At 36.7% G+C, this 20,875-nt stretch overlaps 1 protein-coding gene and 1 long non-coding RNA gene across 2 annotated transcripts in view; one reads left to right on the top strand and one right to left on the bottom strand.

The window, feature by feature from the left end:
- Positions 1-246: 246 nt before the first annotated feature.
- SERINC1 (serine incorporator 1) overlaps positions 247-20,875 on the top strand; it is a 27,873-nt gene continuing 7,244 nt past the window's right edge. The window contains exons 1-7 of the mRNA XM_069076944.1: positions 247-408; positions 3,612-3,773; positions 8,086-8,255; positions 14,188-14,267; positions 16,873-17,010; positions 18,534-18,703; positions 18,821-18,911. Of these exons, the coding sequence (XP_068933045.1) occupies positions 370-408; positions 3,612-3,773; positions 8,086-8,255; positions 14,188-14,267; positions 16,873-17,010; positions 18,534-18,703; positions 18,821-18,911 (850 nt within the window). The 5' untranslated portion in view covers positions 247-369. The remainder of the gene's footprint in view (positions 409-3,611; positions 3,774-8,085; positions 8,256-14,187; positions 14,268-16,872; positions 17,011-18,533; positions 18,704-18,820; positions 18,912-20,875) is intronic.
- The window catches only part of LOC138152882 (uncharacterized), a 20,039-nt gene continuing 7,345 nt past the window's right edge, over positions 8,182-20,875 (bottom strand). The window contains exon 2 of the long non-coding RNA XR_011166215.1: positions 8,182-8,233. This is a non-coding gene — a long non-coding RNA (uncharacterized lncRNA). The remainder of the gene's footprint in view (positions 8,234-20,875) is intronic.

Here is a 20,875-nt window from a genome sequence, read left to right on the forward strand (position 1 = left end):
TGACTCTCCTGGAAGGTGGGCGAGTCTGGCGCCACCCTCCAGACGGGATTTATTTTTCCCCGTTAGTTAACTGAACAGAAAACTCAGTCATACTACAGGCCCGCCCGGGGGGTCGCAGACTACCAGGACCCGTCTTTTCTTCCTATCCTGAAAGATGCGACTACGATAAATTCCATACAGTACCCCCACAGCTTACCTAGCCCACTCAGAGCCAGGTCTTTTTCTCCCGGGGAAATGACGTAGATCCTGCGAAAGAGGCGGGGGCGGGGCCTGGCCCGGAAGTGCCTGGAAGATGGTAAATAAGCTGTGAGAGGAAAAAGAGCCTGGCACCATTTTTGCAGCGCCTGCAGCTCCTGCTGTCTCCTCGCCATGGGGGGTGTCCTGGGATTGTGCTCCATGGCGAGCTGGGTATGTCCCCTCGGGTGTTCTCGTAGGGGTGAGGAAACTGACTGCGGGAAGGAAAGGACTCCCGGGAGGGAAGCTCCGGGTGTGGAGACCTCGCCCTGCCCCTGGTCCCCTCCCCAGGACGCCCGGCCTGGGCTTCTTGCTCTGCAGCTTCTCGCGTCTCGAGCCCCCTCTCTCCTATTTCCCGTGGTCTCGGGGGTGGGGGCGGCCTCCAGCCCTGGATCTGGCGAAGGGAGTGGGGGAGGTGGGAGACATGCCTGGAATCGTCTGGGCTCTGGGGAGAATGGCGTCATCCACCCCCTCCCTGCACCCGCCTGGCCCCTGTATGGCCTGGCGGACTCGGCGCCGCCCTTGGTGCCTCGGCCGGGTCCCCAGCGTCAGCCCGGGGCTGCGTGGTTTGTTGCTTTTCTTTACTGCGCAGCGCTGCCGGGCCTGCCTCTGCATCTTCCTGCAGCCCGGGGGCGTCAGATGGGAATCTGGCGAGGGATTGCGTTGATGCAGGGCGTTTGGAACTGAGGGGGATAAAAAGCTGGCTTTGCTGAGCCGCTGGTTGGTGAATTTGGAAGCGGCCGGGAGGTTGGAAGGAAGACCTGGGTTCTAGACTTTGGTGTTAACAGCTTCATGACCTTGGGCAAGTTGCCTTACATTTCAGAGGCAGGATTTTTTTTATAGAAAAAAGACTAGTAAAGCTTTTTCTGTCTAGTTCCTGGCGGTGTTAGGAAAGAATTTTGTAAACTGCATAAACCTTGAAATGTTGTGAGAATACCGTTTTGTTTAATGCTTAAAGCAAACAGAGTCATCTTCGCCCAAGTGGTGAGAAAAAGGCAATACACCTCCTAAAATACTGAGCTTTGACCCGGGGAATAATTTGTGTTACTAGATTAGAATCTGGCCAGGGAGATGTGATTTTTTTTAGATTTAGAATCAGTATTCTGTTGGATAATACCCTCCTTCATGTAGAAAACCTATTGATGACTTGCAGAATTGCTAAGGGAAAACTTAAGGAGGCAGCCAGATAAAACGCAAAGAAAGCGTGTGTTTGGAGTCACGTGATCTGGGTTCAAAGCCAGTCTGCCACTTAATATCTGTGTGATTTTGTTTCCTAATTTTTAAAATGAGACAGTTAGACTAGACTTCTGAGATCCTATTCAGGTCTAAATTGCCATCCTATGATCATAAAAAAACAGTGATATAGGAAGGCATCATTTCTGTACACATCTGTACACATTGCCTTGACACCTGAAAATTATTACAAGATAGACATTCACTTTTTCCATACTTTATATAGATGTTGGTACTGTCTTTAAGGGTATTCCTAGAATAGTCGGATTTAATTGAACTTGTTCATTGACAATTAATGATATTTTTTTTAATCCAAAGGATGTTGTTAAGACCTCCCAGCCATGTCCTTGATAGGATTATGGGAAGCTTTTTCTTTATCTACAAAGAGTAATTTTTTGTGCATGAGTCTCTTCGTGACATACAATTTCCATAGAATAAAACTTAGTAGTTCTCCTAATATTCTTTTGCTTCTTATTTTCCTTTTTATTGTTCATTTACCTTCTTCTATTTTCATATACCTTTTCCATTTACTTTCTTTGTTTTCCTTGTCTTTTCCCCCTTTAATTTTTTTCCACGCCTTCCAGGCAAAATTTGAATTTAAGCATATTTAAAATACAATATTTAATGACTCAATGATTCATTTTTTAAAAGTCATATGAATTTAATCTTTAATGTGTGCTTACTCGTTTGATCTTCCTTTTCCCCCCAAAGAGCCCAACTTTAGGTAGTGTGTGATATAACTGAAGGAACCTTGCCCTGCTTTTGATCCAAAAGACTTTGTTTTGTACTTTAAGGATCACAGGATTTAGATTTAGAAATTCAGGTAATTTTTATTTCTGAGTCACACATTTGTGTTTTTCTTATTGATAGTTTTGTTACAGAAGAAATGAAAAAATAATAGAATTAGTAAGGTTAATAAAAACTGTAGCACCACAAAATCCCTTTAGCATATCACACAAACTTAATTATACCCTTTCTCTAACATCTTTATTATAATTGAATTACATACTTTTATAATTTTTTTTGCTTTTTTTGGAGGGCAATTGGGGTTAAGGGACTTGCCCAAGGTCACACAGCTAGTTTTTGTGTTAAGTGTCTGAGAACTGATTTTGATGAGGGTTGGCTATTAGGTTCAGCAGGAACTCTGATCTTTACCTTAAGACCAGAAAACCTCCTATTCAGTCTGGAAAGAATTCAACTCAAGCCAAATTGGAGTCAGAGTTGTAAAAGTTTATTGTATGCCTTACAGGGGGCAAGGATCCTTAGGGGACCTGCAAGCTTAAAGAAGACACAGGCATAGCTTTTAAAGAGTTAAGGCTATTCATTAGATGTCAGTTAGGCTGACCAGGTGAGAAGAGGGTGGGATTAGGGAGGAGTTAAGGTAGAGCCAGTGTTTAAAGGAACACGTGTATTGCCCATGATTCTCTGGGGAAAAGCCCAAGGGGGCGCTACCTGGAGGTGTGGTTTTAGGCTTGAAACTTCTACTAAGTCATCCAGCGGTCAAGGGCTGACTGAGAAGTGCCCAGTCTGCCACTTATCAGTGTCAAGCTTGACAGGATTGATATCTGGGAACCAAGGCTAATGGAGAGATAATTGCTTAAGGGGTTAACCTAGAGATGGAGTATTGAAGGATTTATAGAGGTAGTGAGACACTATACAAGGGGGAGATAATATTTGCCTAAGCTGGAATGTTTATAGATACTTTTGTGAAGGATTGATAGGTGTAGCTTGTTATTGCTCCAAGCTGAGATAAACAATTCATGAGTTGTTGCTGGGCAGAGTTCATGCTCTGAAGCTAGGCAGAGTTCATGCTCTGAGACTGGGGAGGGGGAAGTGTGATTTTACAGACTGGTTTTACAAATTGATGTTACAAATATAGATCCCAAGCCCCCCATGAATTTGAACTCAGGTCCTCCTGACTCCAGGGCCAGTGCTCTATTCATTGCGCCTCCTAGTAGCCCCAAATTATATACTTTTAAAATGAAACTGGAAGACATCTGTGATTTTTATCACTAATTCAACTTTTGGTAAACTTTCCAACTTTGGGCACTTATTTTTGTGGGTAATGTAGATTGGCTTTCTGTAGTATTAGTTCTTTCTAACTAATTAAAGTATTACTTCTTTCTAACATTTTTCTCTACCAGATACCTTGTTTATGTGGGAGTGCTCCATGTCTGCTGTGCCGATGCTGTCCCAGTGGAAATAATTCCACAGTAACTAGGCTCATTTATGCATTGTTTTTGCTTATTGGTGTGGGTATATCCTGTGTGATGTTGATTCCAGGAATGGAAGAACAATTAAATAAGGTTAGATTTCCTTTTTTTTTGTTTGCTGTTTGGTTTTGTAGTAAAGTTGAAGTGTGATTATCAGTGCAGTGATTTATGACTTAACTGATTTTATTTATCAGTTTTATGTTTTTTCCAGATAAAGAGTATTCTGTGCTTAGATTTTTGTAAGAATTTACAAAGTATGCCCTTTCCTGCAAGGAGCTGAACAATATATTTTGGGGGGAAAGCATACACATGATGTAATTTATTTTCTATCCATTGACAGTCTTGGATAGACAAAATATTCTAGTATGACAGTATCCATGATCTTGGATAAATAAGTTAACCATTCTGTTCTAAAGCTAATGAGGAAGATAAGGTAGGGTAATGTCTAGGCCTCTCCTATTTTTTTTTCATTTTTTTATTAATGCTTTATTAACTTCTGATTTACATCATTCGTTTCCGCCAGATTTTGAGTTACAAATTTTCTCCCCTACCTACTGCCCCAAAATAGCAGTCCCACAGGATATCCCCTCCTCCAATCTGCTCTCTCCCATATTTTCTCCCATACCCCTTTCTACTTTTCCAGTGGATCTCTATGCCTCAGTGCCTGTATATCTTATTTCCCAATTACATGTAAGATGGTATTAATAATAGTGTATATATATATATGTAAATATATATACATACACACACACACACACACACACACACACATATATATATATATATATATTTGAATATTTGATTTTAAAACTTTCAATTCCAGATTCATTCCCTTCCTTCCTTGTCACCCACCCTTACTGGGAAGATATGGAGTTCAGTATAGGTTGTACATGTGTGGCTAATGCAAAACAATAACATAGTAGATATATTGTAAAAGAATGACTATATTTCCCTCCCTCCTATCCCACCTCCCACTTGTTCTATTCTCTGCTTTGATCCCGTCTATTTTCAAAAGTGAGTGCTTCCAGCTTTCCTCCCCCCCCAGCCTCCCCTCCCTTCTATCATCCTCCCTCTCATCCCCTTCCCCCCTTATTCTCCTGGAGGGTAGTGTGTATTTCACTCCCTCCTCAAGCCAAATTAAATGGGAATAAGGTTGACCCATTCCCTTTTGCCTTCCTATTCTTCCCCTCCATTGTAACCATTTTCCCTTGCCTCTTCTGTATGAGATAGTTTGCCCCACTCTGTCTCTCCCCATCTCCTCTCATTATATTCCTCTCACCTCTTAATTTCACCTTTTAAGTATCATCCCTTCCTGTTAAATTGGTCCCGTGCCCTCTATCTATGTATACCTGTAAACATATATACACACATTCACATATGTATTCATATACCCTCATATATAGACATATATGTATATATTTCTAATCCCTTCAACTACTGAGAAAAGTTTCATAAGTTACATTTATTGTTTTTCCATGTAGGAATGTTAATAGTTCAACTTTGATAAATTCCTTGTGATTCCTTTTCCCTGTTTACCTTCTCATGCTTCTTATATCTGAATGTCAAATTTTCTATTCGACTCTGGTTTTTTAAGCAAGAATGCTTGAAAGTCCTCTATTCCACTGAATGACCATATTTTCCCCTGAAACATGACACTCAGTTTTGCTGGGTAGGTGACTCTTGGTTTTAATCCCAGCTCCTTTGCCCTCCGGAATATCATATTCCAAGCCCTTCGATCCCTCAGTGTAGAAGCTGCCAGATCCTGGGTTATCCTGATTGTGTTTCCACAATATTCAAATTGTTTCTTCCTGGCTGCTTGTAATATTCTCTCCTTAATCTGGGAATTCCGGAACCTGGCTATAATATTCCTAGGAGTTTTCTTTTTGGGATCTTTTTCAGGAGGTGATCGGTGGATTCTTTCAACCTCTGTTTTGCCCTCTGGTACTAAAACATCAGGGCAGTTTTCTTTGAGAACTTCCTGGAGGATGCTTTCTAGGTTCTTACTTTGATCATGGCTTTCAGGCAGTCCAATAATTTTTAAATTATCTCTCCTGGATCTATTTTCCAGGTCAGTGGTTTTTCCCATGAGATATTTCACATTACCTTCTATTCTTTCATTTGTTTGGATCTGTTTAACAGCATCTTGATTTCTCATAAAGTCAATAGCTTCCATTTGCTCCAATCTAATTCTGAAGCAATGATTCTCCTCATTGAGTTTTTGAGATTCTTTTTCCATCTGGCAAATTCAGTCTTTTAAGGCATTTTTCTCCCCATTGCCTTTTTGGGCCTCTTTTGCCATTTGAGTCAGTCTGTTTTTTAAGGTATTATTATTTTCCTCAGTCAGGCTGTTGACTCTCATTTCATAATTTTCTTGCATTGTTCTCATTTCTCTTCCCAATTTTTCCTCCACTTCTCTTATTTGGTTTTCAAAATCTTTCTTAAGGTCCTCTATGGCCTGTAACCAGTTTGTATTTTCCTTTGAAGCTTTTGGTGCGGAAGTTCTGACTTCACTGTTTTCCTCCTGTTCCATGCTTTGCTCCATTTTGTCCCCAAAATAGGAGTGTATTGTTGGAATCTTCTGTCTGCTTTGTTTCCTTTGCCTGCTCATTTTTCCACTCAGTTACTTGACTTTTGGGCTTTTTGGCACAGTAGGGCTCTGCCACCAGACAGGGGAGCTTTCATCTCAAACGCTGGGGTTTTCTCAGCTGCCGGAGGTATTAGATGGGTGCCCTCTCTGAGGTCTCCACACCCTCTGGCAAGCTGGACACACACCCCAGAACCTGCACCCTAGACTGCAATCCAGATCCAAGCAGGTTAAAGCAAGAGCGATTACCCCTCAGACTGGTGCTTGGTCCCCCTACACTCTGCAGGCCAAGAACTGAAGCCGCCACGTGGAGATGGCTGGCTGTGCTGGCATCTCAGCGGCTTCTCGCCCCGGGGGTAAAAGCCACGCACTCCCACTTTCTGGTCCCAAGGTCCAGACTGCACTGACCTCTCACTTTGTCTTTTGCATCTCTGTGTTAATAAATCTGGAAACGGCAATAGCTGCTGCTGATCTGGAGTCCCCCTGGCCGGTGGCTGGTTAGGCCCCCCCTGGGGCTACAGGGGCAGGGTTCGGCTGCGCTGGATTCCTGCCGGCCTGCCAGGCTGTCCTCAGCGGGAGGTTAGCTTCTCTGTGTCATTTTGTGGGTTCTGCAGCTCCAAAGTTTTTTTAGAGTCCCCTTTTTACATGGATTGGGGAAGGTGATCTCTCTCCTATTTTTAAAAAGTACTTTGTAGATATTGAACTAGCTTCATTTCACAGTGGCTCCCTTTTTGAAGAGGCTAGTAAAGGAGAAATTTCTGTATTTGAACTATTAAAACTAAATTCTTGGTTGAAAGTAATTGTTGTTTCCTATTATGTTTTAGAGGGCTATCAATGATCTTTTTTGATAATACTTCTTAGTAATAATCACATAAAATTTATTTTGTGTTAACTCATCATTCTAATTGCTCATTTCATTGAAAAAGTTGTTTTATTTGAGCAGATTGAAATATAACATGGCTAAAATGTAGATTACATATTCAGAGATGTTGATCTGCTGTTAATATGGTTTGATTTGCCCTAAAAGATCCTTACATTCCAACATTTCCTGGTAACACTTTCTTAAATTGTTTTTTTGGTTTGTTTGTTTATTTATTTATTTTTGACTTGTAGAGATCAGTAGTTTGACTCTTTGAGGCATAAGTCACAATTATTTGAGGTATAAGTCACAAGTGATTTGTATACCTGATAGTTTTTTTTTTTTGCATTTCCTAGTAAAATGTTTTCTTTTCACAATTAAAGTGCATTATTAGGCTTGTAAAATTTTTGAGACAATTGGATTTTAGTAAAATTAAAGTTAAGAATATTTCTGGTGAAAAATAGATCTTAATTTTGAGAAGTTATGTTGGAGGTTCTTTTTATTGATACATTGATATTTATTTGTAAGCATAATATTCCTTTAATTCTCCGAGCAATAAAGTTAAAAATTGACAAGCCAGATCAGTTCATTGAGAAATGTCTTTTAGTAAATGGGCTGTGAAAAATCATTAACTTTGAAAAGCCATGTAATTTTTCAGTATTCTCATCTAGATTGAGTTATAGGGACTGAGTACTGGTGTAGAAGGCATCGGGAAGATAGGAGTGTCTCAATATAAAGTACAGTTTTGAAAAATCAGGACAAATCTACTTGGTTAAAAAGTATTAAACTCAGGGCGGGCAGTGGGAATTTGTCTTATTACAGTTTAGTAAGTCTTTTGGCATATAGCAGCTTAATATAGTGAATCAACATCAAGATTTTTTTTAGGGATTTAGATATATATTTCATTTATGTAAATTTAATTTTTTTTCTTATTGGTCATTGTATCTTGTTTAATGTCCTAGATTCCTGGATTTTGTGATAGTGGGACAGGACTTGTGCCTTGTAGTGTTTTGGTTGGATACAAAGCTGTATACCGTTTGTGCTTTGGGATGGCCATGTTTTTCCTTTTGTTTTCCTTATTGATGATCAAAGTGAAGAGCAGCAGTGATCCTAGAGCCGCAGTGCACAATGGGTAAGTTTTAAACTTTTTTTAATTTACTGGCTAACTAGAACGGCAGTTTCAGTTATTTAAAATTTTTTTTTAAAGCAATTGGGGTTAAGTAACTTGCTCAAGGTTACACGGCCAGGTGTTTCTGGGTGTGTGCTAAGTGTCTGAGCCTGGATTCGATCTACTACCTGCTACCTGGCCCCAGTTATTTAAATTTTGATGAATAGTTTTGGGGAAAATTTCTGGTGGTTATAAAATTTAAAATTCTCTACCTAATGGTGGGGGGGGGGGGATATCTGTTTAATTAGTGCTTATGACTTCACTATAGGCTATCAGAACATAAATTTCGATTTTGGTCAGAAATTGTATTATGAAAAATGAAGGAAGAAAAAAATTGCATTGGATAAATAAGATATGACATAAAGGAACACTGAACTGGATATTGGAAGAATTGAATGAAATAGCAAGATACAGTGGAAAGAGCACCTATTTACAGTTGAAGATTTGGGTTAGAATTCTGGTCCTGCCACTGTTGCTTGGGGCAGTTCCCCTTCACCACAGAAAGGCGTGGTTTACTCCTCAAATTTTGGAGTTGATAGTAGTGGTCTTGGTTTACAAATAACCTCATTCCAAACAGAGGCAGGAGTGTACTAGGACAGAATATTATATACATAGCTAAGTTATTGTATCTGATATTTTTGCTTACTTGATTTTCCTTGTAATGATTCATTTTGAAGAAGTGGGGGAAATTTCTAGAAATGACTGATAAAAAAACAAAAGGCAGCAATTTTAACAATTTAAAATCATAAAATGAGGGGATTGTATTAGATAATCTGTAAATTTTGTTTATACTTATAAAACTAATATTCCGTGATTCTAGTCTCAGCTTTGCCATAAACTATGTAACTTTAGAGACATGACTGAACCTTTCTAAGGTAGTGCTTCAGTTTCTTGTCAAAATGAGAGGTCTGGATCTTTTAAAGATCCCTTCTAGTTCTAACTTGCCTGCTTTTAAAAAGATGATTAATTACTGGAGTATGTGTCATTTATACAAGTGGTATAACTCAAGGAATGCACACAACTATCAAAGCTTAAAACTGCCTTAAGATTTTGGGACACACTGCATATTCATGCAGACAAATAATTAAGAAGATATAGAATCACCCAAACACAAGACTAGCAACCATGAACTCTGATTCTCTCAGAGACTTAAAGATAACAGTTGTCAGCTTTAGTACTTTTCATTATCTAAAATTAAGGACTTTAGTTCAGAATACAGACATTCTAGATCAAAACATTATCATAGGCTTTACTTTCTGGATGTAAGCAACATAGTGAATGAAAAAGAAGCTAATTAAGATTGTGACGTGTTTTGGCTTTTATGAAAAACTAGTAATATTTGAAAATAATTTATAAATTCATAAGTGTTTAAACTTAGATGATATACAACAGACTTAATATTAAACATTAATACATCCAATTAAGCATATTCTGAAGTTATTTACATTTAAATGTGGGTTGGTACATAAAATATACCTTGTACTTGGTTCTTCTGATTTTTTTATTTCCCATTGTTTATTAGAGATCTTCCTGTATTTCCTTATTTTCACCATATTTGTCAAACTTAGATTAGAGTTCCCATTGCATTAAAGTATCATAGTTGATTTAATTATTCTCCTATTTATTTATTTTTTTTTTTGCTTTTTGTAGGGCAATTGGGGTCAAATGACTTGCCCAAAGTCCCAAGACTAGTAATTGTGTTAAGTGTCTGAGGCTAGAATTGAACTCAGGGTCCCCTGACTCCAGGGCCGGTGTTCTATTCAATGCGCCACCTAGCCGCCCCTTTTTCTTTTCTTTCTAGTTACAAATAATGCTGTTATTCAAAAGAAATAAAATTTACTAAGTGTTTAATGAAGTACTTAGTACCTACTAGATGTTTAATAAATGCTTATTCCCTCTCCTCTTTATTATAAAAACCTTTTAATTGGTAACTTTCCCTCTCATCTGCTAATAGTCTTAGGGGATATTTCAGACAGTGGGAATTACTGCATCAAAGGGTGTAGTTTATTTGTAAGTTTTACTAAATCTCATTTTTTAGATTAAAAGATGCCTAATAGTAATTTTGGGATCATGGAGGGACTGATTCTTAAAATACATATGTAAAGAGCAGAGGAACTTCAGGGAAAAACTTACTCATGTTAATATAGCTCAAAGGCAGACAGGAAACTCTCAGTGGCTTCTAATCTGCTCACCTACATTTTTAGCTTTATAAAATCTTTATTAGAGGGGCGGCCAGGTAGCACAGCGAGTAAGAGCACCAGCCCCAGTGTCAGGATGACCTGGGGATCAAATCCGGGCTCAGACACTTAGCACCACACCCAGAAATAACTGGCCGTGTAACCTTGAGCTAGTTACTTAACCCCGATTGCTTATTAAAAAAAAAAAATCTTTATTAGAATAATTTAAATGCTTAATGAAAGTATGAAAAGAAAATAAGTAGCTTCTTCAAATAGTATTCTAAAGCAGACCATGAATTTGCTGTAATATAATTGAAAGATACAAAGAATTCAAGATTTCATTGGGTTTACTATTTTTTAAATTTTTTAATTTTTTGCTTTTTGGAGGGCTGTTGGGGTTAAGTGACTTGCTGGAGGTTACATGGCTAGTTTTTGTGTTAAGTGTTTGAGGTCGGATTTGAACTCAGGTCCTCCTGACTCCACGGCCAGTGCTCTATTCACTGCACCACCTAGCTGCCCCCGTGTTTACTACTTTTTAACTTAAAAAAAGGAGACATGATTGAGACAGAATAATCCTCCCTTTAAAACTAAAATGGTTGTGTAGAGCAAAATGCCATCCTAAGCACTCCTTTAAAATCGTCCCAGAAAACTCTTGGAAAATGAGAAGTTTGTTCATTGACTCACTGGTTATAATTATACAGCTACAGAAAAGCATAAAACAGAATGATGTATACTTTCTAAATATACTTGACTGTCACAAAAGATGGAAAAGACTCCCTGCACATGGTGAGCCTCCAAAGGTTTCTGTTTTCAGATAGCATTTGTATCAATTGCATCAAGCTTGAAATATTGTAGAGACTTCTAAATTAGGTCCCTAATCACTTAAGAGTTCAGCCTAAATCAATAGATGGAGAATGAATGTTGCTGAGATTATGATAAATATTTGGATTAACAGCCTCTGGATTTGGGCCATTATTACATAAATCTTAAGACACTGGTGATTTACAGTGAAAAGAATGTAGGATTGAGAGTAGTTCCATCTGCTCTTGGAAGTTGTGTTATACTGAACACAACCTTCTACCTGAATGAAATAAAGACCTACCTTTTTAACTCTAAGTAGTTTTTTTACTGATGATCTGTGGCTATAAACCACCTAAAAGATAGTGGAGAGATTAATGCATGGTGAGTGGTGAATAGTTAGCAATATAGAGTAATGGAGAAGTGAGCAGGAGATGATCAGAAAAATATATGACCAGAACAGGTTGGCTAGTGATAGAGTAAGACTGATATAATAGGAGACTTTTCCCCATCGATTCTTAAGCATTGTCAAGACCTAGAGGAAAGTTTCCCAGTATGTCAGATGGACCCCTTGTGGAGAATTTACTGGAAATTTGACAAGAATTGCAAAAAGATGAGAAAATGTGGATGGGGTTCAGTCTTCAGCATTGAAAAGAGGAATAACCAAATCAGTGAATGTAAAGATCTATCAAATTAACCATAGAAATATGATTTATATATTCTAAGGATGCAGAGGGAAAAAAAATTTTAATAGCTTTTCAGAAATTAGAGAATCAAATCTGCTAACATACCATATTTTTTTTAGTAGGCATTTTGTGTAAAAATTAAATTTTATAATCTTGGCATGATATAGGAGGGTATGGGGAGAAACATGTTTCTTAATGATGATTTGTTGCCGGAACCATCTTGGGGAGTGTTTGAATTAACCTATTTTAAAATCTGTCTGCCTATGATGGTGCTGGCTCATTTCATGTACTAAATGTTTTCATGTGTCACATACCATAACTTTGTTTTCTGAAGAGAATGGACCAGTAATTGAAAGTACTGCATCTTAAATAATATTTTTTTAGCCAAGTGTAGCAGCAAGCACCCCAGCATCCCCAGGGTGGCTGCCAGCACAGATTCTTAGATCTGCTTTTCTAAAGGAAAGCAACTCAAAATGGGTTAACAAGCTTACTTTAATCAAACATATATCATTTACTTAGTTCAGGGGGGGAAAGGTCAGCACCCTGAACTTCAGAGTATATAGACAGAAGTTACAAGACAGAGAAATAGATCAAGCAGACAGGCCTCCAAACTGTGCGACCATTACATCTATACCAAATCACAGTTACCAGAGAGGGAAGCATCAACATCTGGGTTTTTCAAAGCCAGGGGGCTCTTAATGGCTGCCCAAGAGTCTTATCTAGTCAAATCAGACAACACTTCTCAAAGTGAGCCCCAAAGCAAAGCCTGCCATCAGGGCTTATATAGCCTTCTCCTGGGTCAGAGAATGTAACAACCCTCTTGACTCACTGCCCAATCATAAAGTATCTCCTGAGAAACAAGCCTCCCACCACAGGTTCCAGGTACACTTAAGCCTAGGGGCAGGGAAGATCTTAAAAATTTACATTCCTGTAACACCAAGCAATATTTTTTGGCCGTATTGGGAAAATCTTGTTGTGCAAAAAGGAAACTTGCCTAGTTTTTTTGTCTAAAAAAATTTTTTTTTCTCCTTAGGAAATTAAGACCTAAACTGCACATTTTTTTAAATTCAGTTTTTCATAAATAATACCTTGCTTTTTCATGTTATGAAAGACAAACTCTTAAGAGTTAGGGGCAGTGAGTAATTTGGGGGGTTTTTTTGGGTAACTTTTACAATGTTCACAACTTTTATGGAATGGAGATTTCTTGGTTAGGGTCATAGGAAGACACATTTAATCATCTGAAGCTATTCAGTGTGACAACTGTGAGTCTGCTTATCTTCATTTGAACTGTTTTCTCAGTGTGTTTTTAGTTAAATAATACTGTGATGGATGAGAAAAGTAATGAAATGATGTAAAAGAATAGTATTTCCTTTCTGAGTTTGTCAGCTGCCGGCATTTTTCCTCTTGATGTAAGATATAGTTGTATAGCTATAATAGACTCAACATATATCCCTGTGCCCATTTGACTTTAATTTGTGTTTTTAAACCCTAGTTTAACTAATTTTAAACACTAATTTAAAAATCCATCTTCTAGTTAGGTTCTCCCCTGTGACTCCCCCAAGGGATAAATAATCCATTCTTGCACTCACTGATTTTCTTGAATCATCAAGATATAGGTGACTGTTGTCTTATTAACCTCTGTATTTTTTTTTAAAGCAATTGGGGTTAAGTAACTTGCCCAAGGTTACATAGCCAGTTATTTTGTATGGGTGTTAAGTATCTGAGGCCGGGAATTGATCCCGGGTCTCCCGACTCTGGGGCCAGTGCTCTTACTCACTGTGCCACCTGGCTGCCCCTCTTGTTAACTTTTTAGATATGATAAAAGTCTTAGGTGCAAAGTTCATATAAGTCATATGTCTTTAATTTGTTCAATGCTTTATACCTTATGAAAAGTACATCCTCACATTGTTGTAATTAGTTTAGCAGCTTTTTTTATGAAGGTCAAGGTAAGTAACAGTATATTAATACAATGAACATTATTACTCTTTTGTCAAAGTACCATAATTTGTGTACGATGTGAAAAAGTTTTTTCTTAAAAGTTATGCAGAAGTAGTTGGATTTGAGCCTTGCATTCACTTTATAGTAAACTTTCCAAAATCTTGTTTCATGACTAGTTGATGTTATTTTGATATCCTTTTAAATTTTTGTATATGTGAAATTATATATATGAAAACGTATATATTAAATATATTTGAATTTATAATACTGTAAGAATCTGTTGTTTTCTTTTTTTAGATTCTGGTTCTTTAAATTTCTAGCAGCAGTGGCAATTACCGTTGGAGCTTTCTTTATCCCAGAAGGACCCTTTACTACTGGTAAGAACATTGAATATTTGTATGAATATGTGTGTGCTCCATTTTCCTTTGGCTGTCATGACACTGCGTTTGTTTGGTTCTGTTGTCAGACCTCTTGCTCCTCTTCTTTGTTCTCAATGTAGGTGTTCCTAAAGGGCTGTTTTAAAAAACAAAACAAAACTTTTCTGTCTGTATAATCTTTCCATGTTGATCTCCTGCATTTCAACCATTGTCTCCAATGTAATGACTTCCGTTTCTCTATCTCTATCCAAAACCTCTCTCCTGAACTATATACATACATACACATGCATAAAAATATTTTTCCCCAACTGTTGATTACATAACCATATTCTTTCAGCATTTTAATGTGTTCAGAATCAGACTCATAATGTTCCTCTAGTTTAACAAGTATTATCTTTGTTGAGGTGAGGTCAGACTATAAACAGCTCTCCAAAGCTATAAGTTGTGTGGGAGTCGATAAATAATGTACTTATTATCTCTGTGCTATTGTATGAACATAGTTCTGTGAGATGAAGATGACAGGGAATTCTCCCAGAGCTAATAGATTGTTTTCCCCCAGGGTTTTTTTTCCTACATTTTAGTGGTTTTTATTGTGAATTATCATATCCATCATAGTTCATGAAACTTATCTCTTCCATAATATTTTTCTCTTATGGAAAAGATTTTATCTCCTCCATAAAGAATTTCATTGGATCTATAATCTCATCAAGACTATAATCAGTCAGTAAACATTAGTAAACACATACCTATTATGTGTCAGGCACTGCTAAATTCTCATTTTTAATTTTTCTTTTTGGGTACTCATTTGGTCAGGCAGATATTATATAAGATGTGTTACAGATTTTATATTCCTTTTTTACCTTACTGCTATTCAGTTAAGTAGCATTTATTGAACTGATTCTTTTCTCTAATGTTTAACAGTTATAGGTTATCAATAATTAATCATCTGTATAGATTTGGTTCTCTGTAGGGGATTTCTGGTCTACTTCATTGACGACCTTATTACCTTTTGGTCCTGTATGAAATAATTCTGATGATTAGGATTAGGGATTGCACTTTCGATTGTGTTGATTTATGAAACTGACTTTTATCAATAAGAGTGGGAACTTTTTCTGTAATTTTTATATACATATATGTATATGTATATATGTATCTTTGCCTAGAGCATTGAGAGATTAAGTGATTTGGCCAGGTTTACACATATGGCATGTTCTGCGACAGCACTTGAACCTCACGTCTACCTGGCTTTCAAGACAGATCTCTATGGTTATAGTGTCTAGTGATCGTTAATGATATAATTTAGTCATGGGAAAGGGTCTTTTTGTTAGCTTTCTAAAAGCTCAGCTTTATATTCTATATATAAATTAAGCATATGTAAATTTAACTCATTTTATCCATGTCTATAATCTAACCAGGGATAGGGAATCTGTGGCCTTGAGGCCACATATGACCCTCTAGGTTCTCCATTATAGCCCTTTGACAGAATCCAAACTTTACAGAACAAATCCTTTTAATAAAAGGATTAGTTCTGTAAACTTGGAGTCAGTCAAAAGGCCCACACCCAAGGACTTAGAAGGACACATGTGACCTGGAGGTTGCAGGTTGCCCATCCCTAATCTAAACCATTGGGATTACTGTGATTGAGAGAGTTGTGGTTTAGCCACTTCTTACTATCTTTGTGACCTTGGGCAAGTCACTTAACTTCACCAAGCCTTTTTTCCCTTCATTTGTAAAATTAAGATCATTGCTATTAAAAAAACAAACAAATTTTTAAGTCATTTCCTGCACTAGATCTACATATAACTTTCTATATACGTAGACTTTCTCTAATATTCAGACCTTCCCTTTGCTTAGTGCCCAGTGATGTTCTTTTCCTTATAAAGGCTATGTAAATTATTGCCCGGATTGTGAGTGTGTTTGGGTATGTGTTTGGTTATTATGCTATGTGACATTAAAAATAAGTTATTGTTACGGTAAGGTTTACATTGGTTTATATTATGTCCTATTATATTTAAATTATTTAAGTTGTTTTTGGTTCTGTTTTCTTTTATCATAGTCACAGTAGTGTTGATTTCCTCTCACTTTAATAATTCCATATATTCTCTTTATTTTGCTTTATAATACTACTAGTGTTTCTTTTATAATTGAATTGGAACTTTATTTGGAACATAAATTTAATATTCTCTGAATCTGTTGTTAATTCTTTATGACAAATTCTTTTAGACTCTTAGCCTAAGTGCCTTCTCTTGGGGTGTTCTATTTTCAGCTTTATGTGTTACATAATTGTTATTCCTGGTTTCTCGAACTTACATAATGAAGGTTTATTTTTTAGTAGCAGTTTTCAGTTATAGTTCATATAATGTACTGAATTGGTTTTTTTTAGAAACATGTTTTATTATTATTCCTTTTTATCAATCACTTATCGTGTTTATTAAGTACTTACTATATGCTAGGAATTGCTGGAGATACAAAGAAAAAAATTCAGTCCCTTTTTTTAAAGATCTCACAACCCATCAGGGAGACCACATTTATATCTATAAGTTTATGCAAAATAAATACAAAATAATTTTTATAGAGGCATTTGTTATTATTTTTTCTCTTTCAGTGTGGTTTTATGTGGGCATGGCAGGGGCCTTTTGTTTCATCCTCATCCAACTGGTTTTACTTATTGACTTTGCCCACTCATGGAATGAATCATGGGTTGAAAAAATGGAAGAAGGGAACTCAAGATGTTGGTATGCAGGTAAGACACTTCAAGGCATAAACAAGCATATAATAAATATAGGCTTATAAGCTCATTTTAAAGCATACTATTTTCATTTAATTAACTATACTTTGATTATAGGATCAAAGATTTGGAGAGCTAGAAGAGGCTTAGTTGCCATTTAGTATTGTGCTTTCATTTTAGAGATGAGGAAACAGGCCCAGAGATGTTTTTTAGTTATAAGGTATTCAAATTGTCTACATTACACATCCAACAGCCTCAGTTTTCTGGAACAAAGATAGTAGAACTAGAAGAAAAGAGGGAAAGGTCTGAAGCAAAATCAGAGACAGTGGCTTTGGATTAAAAGCTCTTGTCATTTTGTTCTTAATTAAGGCATTACCAGAGTCTTTTTACTCTTGTTTTAGGCACACAGTGTTGTCTAATAGTATTGCTCATCTGATTTTGTAGCTTACTCAGAACTGAAAGGCAAGCACAATGACAGGAATGGACACCTTCCTGCATAGAGACAAAAAAGCAACTCAGAAGCTATGGTCTAGGTCTATTTAGCATGAAGGATAAATACTACTTTATACCTTAATAGTTTTTGAAAGCATTGTTGCATTGCAGCATGGTTCAATAATTGATGATCATATAAAGATATTGGGTCATGAAGCAATGCCTCATTTATGTATCATTGTATTTAAGATAGAATTAAAAAAAAAAAAGATTTCCCTCTGCAATAGTTCATACATTTTTGATATTTTTTCCCTATCTAGAAAATTCAGGTGTGCAACTTCATTTTTTGATGAAGGAAGATGAAGAGGACTTTACTATATATTTTTGTTACAGTATTAATGTACATTTTCTTTTTGACTGTAGTAAGCCCAGAACTATATATGTTGAGAATTATTCAGAAGAAATATAATTTTTTTCTTTAGATACTTAGATAAAAGTTTATTTTAAAACTTTTGCTCATGAGAAAACAGTGTTGTTTTGTGGGTCAAATGAAAATAAGAACTGAACTTTCAAATATTATTTACCAAATAACAAACATTAAATAAAAATCAATAAGAAACAAATGTCTGGCAGGCCCTATCAGTTTTGAGGGCTTTTTTGACTTTGGGCCCAGTGAAGGGACTACTTTTGTTTCCTAAGAATCAGTCTTGCTAAGTTGGAGAGGATCAACAATGTGTTGGAATTGACTTTTTTTTTTTGTCATAGCAATTTCCTTAAACCATCTCCATCAGGGGACGTAATAACAATATAGACAAAATTAAAGATTTGTGGTGTCTTGGATATTAAATAAAGTTTTTATGTAGTATATTTTCTGCAATAACCCCATAGTATTAGAACATATATTAAAACTTGAAAGTTCTCTTAAAAAGTGTCAAGTTCATATGATTCTTCCAAAGCCTAGAAGAAGCTAACAGCTATATAGTGCCATGGTTTGTTTTTGGTTTGGTAATACAATTTCTGTAGTAAATATTTTTTCTAATGTAAGCTTACATACATTTCTTAATATTTGTGATGAAACTTAACTCTGAAACTGTATCTCTTCACAGCTTTGTTATCAGCTACAGCAATGAATTATCTGCTGTCTTTAGTTGCTATAGTCCTATTCTTTGTGTATTACACTCACCCAGACGGTTGCTCAGAAAATAAGGCCTTCATCAGTGTCAACATGCTTCTGTGCATTGGAGCATCTGTAATGTCTATTCTGCCCAAGATCCAAGTATGCTATTTATTTGAAGACTTCTTTTAATTAACGGTCATATTAATTTCTAAATGTTCATAAATATTGAGCCATGTCAGATTGTAAGTGTGGTTTTTACTTTTAAATTGTCAATAGGAGTCACAGCCAAGATCTGGTTTGTTGCAGTCTTCAGTAATCACAATCTACACAATGTATCTGACCTGGTCTGCTATGACGAATGAACCAGGTATGTTATAGGAACTATCCTTGATGTTTTTTTCAAGCTTACAGTTTTTTTTTCCTTGAAATTCAATAATCTCTCTTTATAGACTGTTGAATTAGCAAAAATTCTACCTGAAAAGTATTCCTCCAACAAGAGACCCATTATGTGCATGTCAAAATTTTACCAGATTCCTTAAAAGATATAAAAAGAGATAACTTTGTTCAATACTTTTAGTATCAAGTGCACTATAAAATAGATATAATTACCAAAGATGCCTTGTGACACTACAGAGTGGACATTCTCCTGAAGGAACTGAATGTCACTCTTTTCCTTCAAGCTATAAGTAAAAGCAGAAGCCAGCAGTTTCACATTGAATAGGTAAATAAAAGAAACTATGGAATTGGTTTTATCATACATCCAAAGATAGCAAAACATTTCTTTTCATGAAACACTGGACATTTTATATTGGTTATGATGGAAATTTACAAAAAGACCATAGTGGAGGCAAAACCTATTGTGGAGGATAAGGAAATAGAGACTTTTTTTGAGAAACTTTGATATGACTGAATATTAAATATTTACTTTGTGAATATATGCAAAAATGGGTTTGGAGAAACATGGTAAAAATGTTTTAAAGTGGTTCAGAAATATGAAATGAGAAAGGTCAGAGATCTGTATAATATTTGGAAATATTGCACCTATAGAGTATTAATACTTTAAGACTAAAATCAGGAGGTGCTAAATGGAGTAAGCACCGAAATAACATAATAATTGATTGGCTAATAGCCAAAGATAAAATTATTTCAAAATGCAAAATTGTTTCTAAAATCTTTCAGAGTAGTCTGATAGAAGATTGTATTTAGTCTATCAATGACAGTAGAACGTTTGTACTCTTAATACCAAATATCTACCCCCACATGTCCAGGTGCCATAAGAAAGTAAAAAACAGCACAGAGAAAACAAATATGGGAAGAATAACTAGAGTACGCCAAATAACAGAAGAAGTATGTCCTGGAGGTGGCAAAATTTTGAAGGCAATAAGGTTTCAAGACCAAAGAAATCAAATGCTTGGGGGGAAAGTCATAGTCCTTATTACCAAAAAGGGGGTGGGGGTGGGGTGTGTCCAGAAAAGAATACTTTGTTATTAATTACTTGATAATTAATTACCTTTGCTTTTGTTTTCTCATCTTTTCAAAATTTCTGAGAATAATGTACTCAGAGACATCTTTTAATTTTTTTTTTAAGCAATTGGGGTTAAGTAACTTGCTCAAGGTTACACAGCCAGTTATTTCTGGGTGGGTGCTAAGTGTCTGAGCCCGGATTCGATCCCAGGTCATTTTTGATCCCAGGTCATCCGATTCTGGGGCCGGTACTCTTACTCACTGTGCTACCTGGCTGCCCCTCAGAGACATCTTGATGAAAATTTGAGAAGAGAGCAGGATATTTCTATAGTAGCGTAATTGACTGTGAATGGTGCAGACAATACAAGATCCCACTGTGCTTTAAAATTTTTTTTTTTTTAACATTTCCTAGAAGTTCAGAGTTAGAGTTTGGCCCAGAATTGAAAAAGAAAGCCAGCTAGATATTCTTGAGGCAATTTAAAAACTCTTCAAAATTCCTCAAGCTTCTCTCTGAAATTCAGGCTAATCTTTTAAATATTAGTATTCTGTTCATACCGCATGGCTGTGACATGAGATATATCATAATATCTCAAAAGAATCAAAAGTTGTTGGTCACCCAAAGCCCATCATGTCATGGGCATTAAGGATTCCAGAGATATGTAAAGAATATCAAGATTTATGGCTAGAGGGGCAGCTAGGTGGTGTAGCTGATAGAGCAGTAGCCCTGGAGTTAGAAGAGACCTGAGTTCAAATGTGGCCTGAGACACTTGGCACTTACTAGCTGGGTAACCTTGGGTAAGTCACTTAACCCCAACTGCCTCATTGGCACCGCTGCTCCCTCCCCCCCCCCCCCCCCCCCCCCCCCCC

This window comes from Petaurus breviceps, unplaced genomic scaffold (assembly GCF_028583685.1).
Source record: "Petaurus breviceps papuanus isolate PSGF00001 unplaced genomic scaffold, PetGlider_PUasm1.0 90977, whole genome shotgun sequence".
NCBI classification, from domain to species: domain Eukaryota; kingdom Metazoa; phylum Chordata; class Mammalia; order Diprotodontia; family Petauridae; genus Petaurus; species Petaurus breviceps.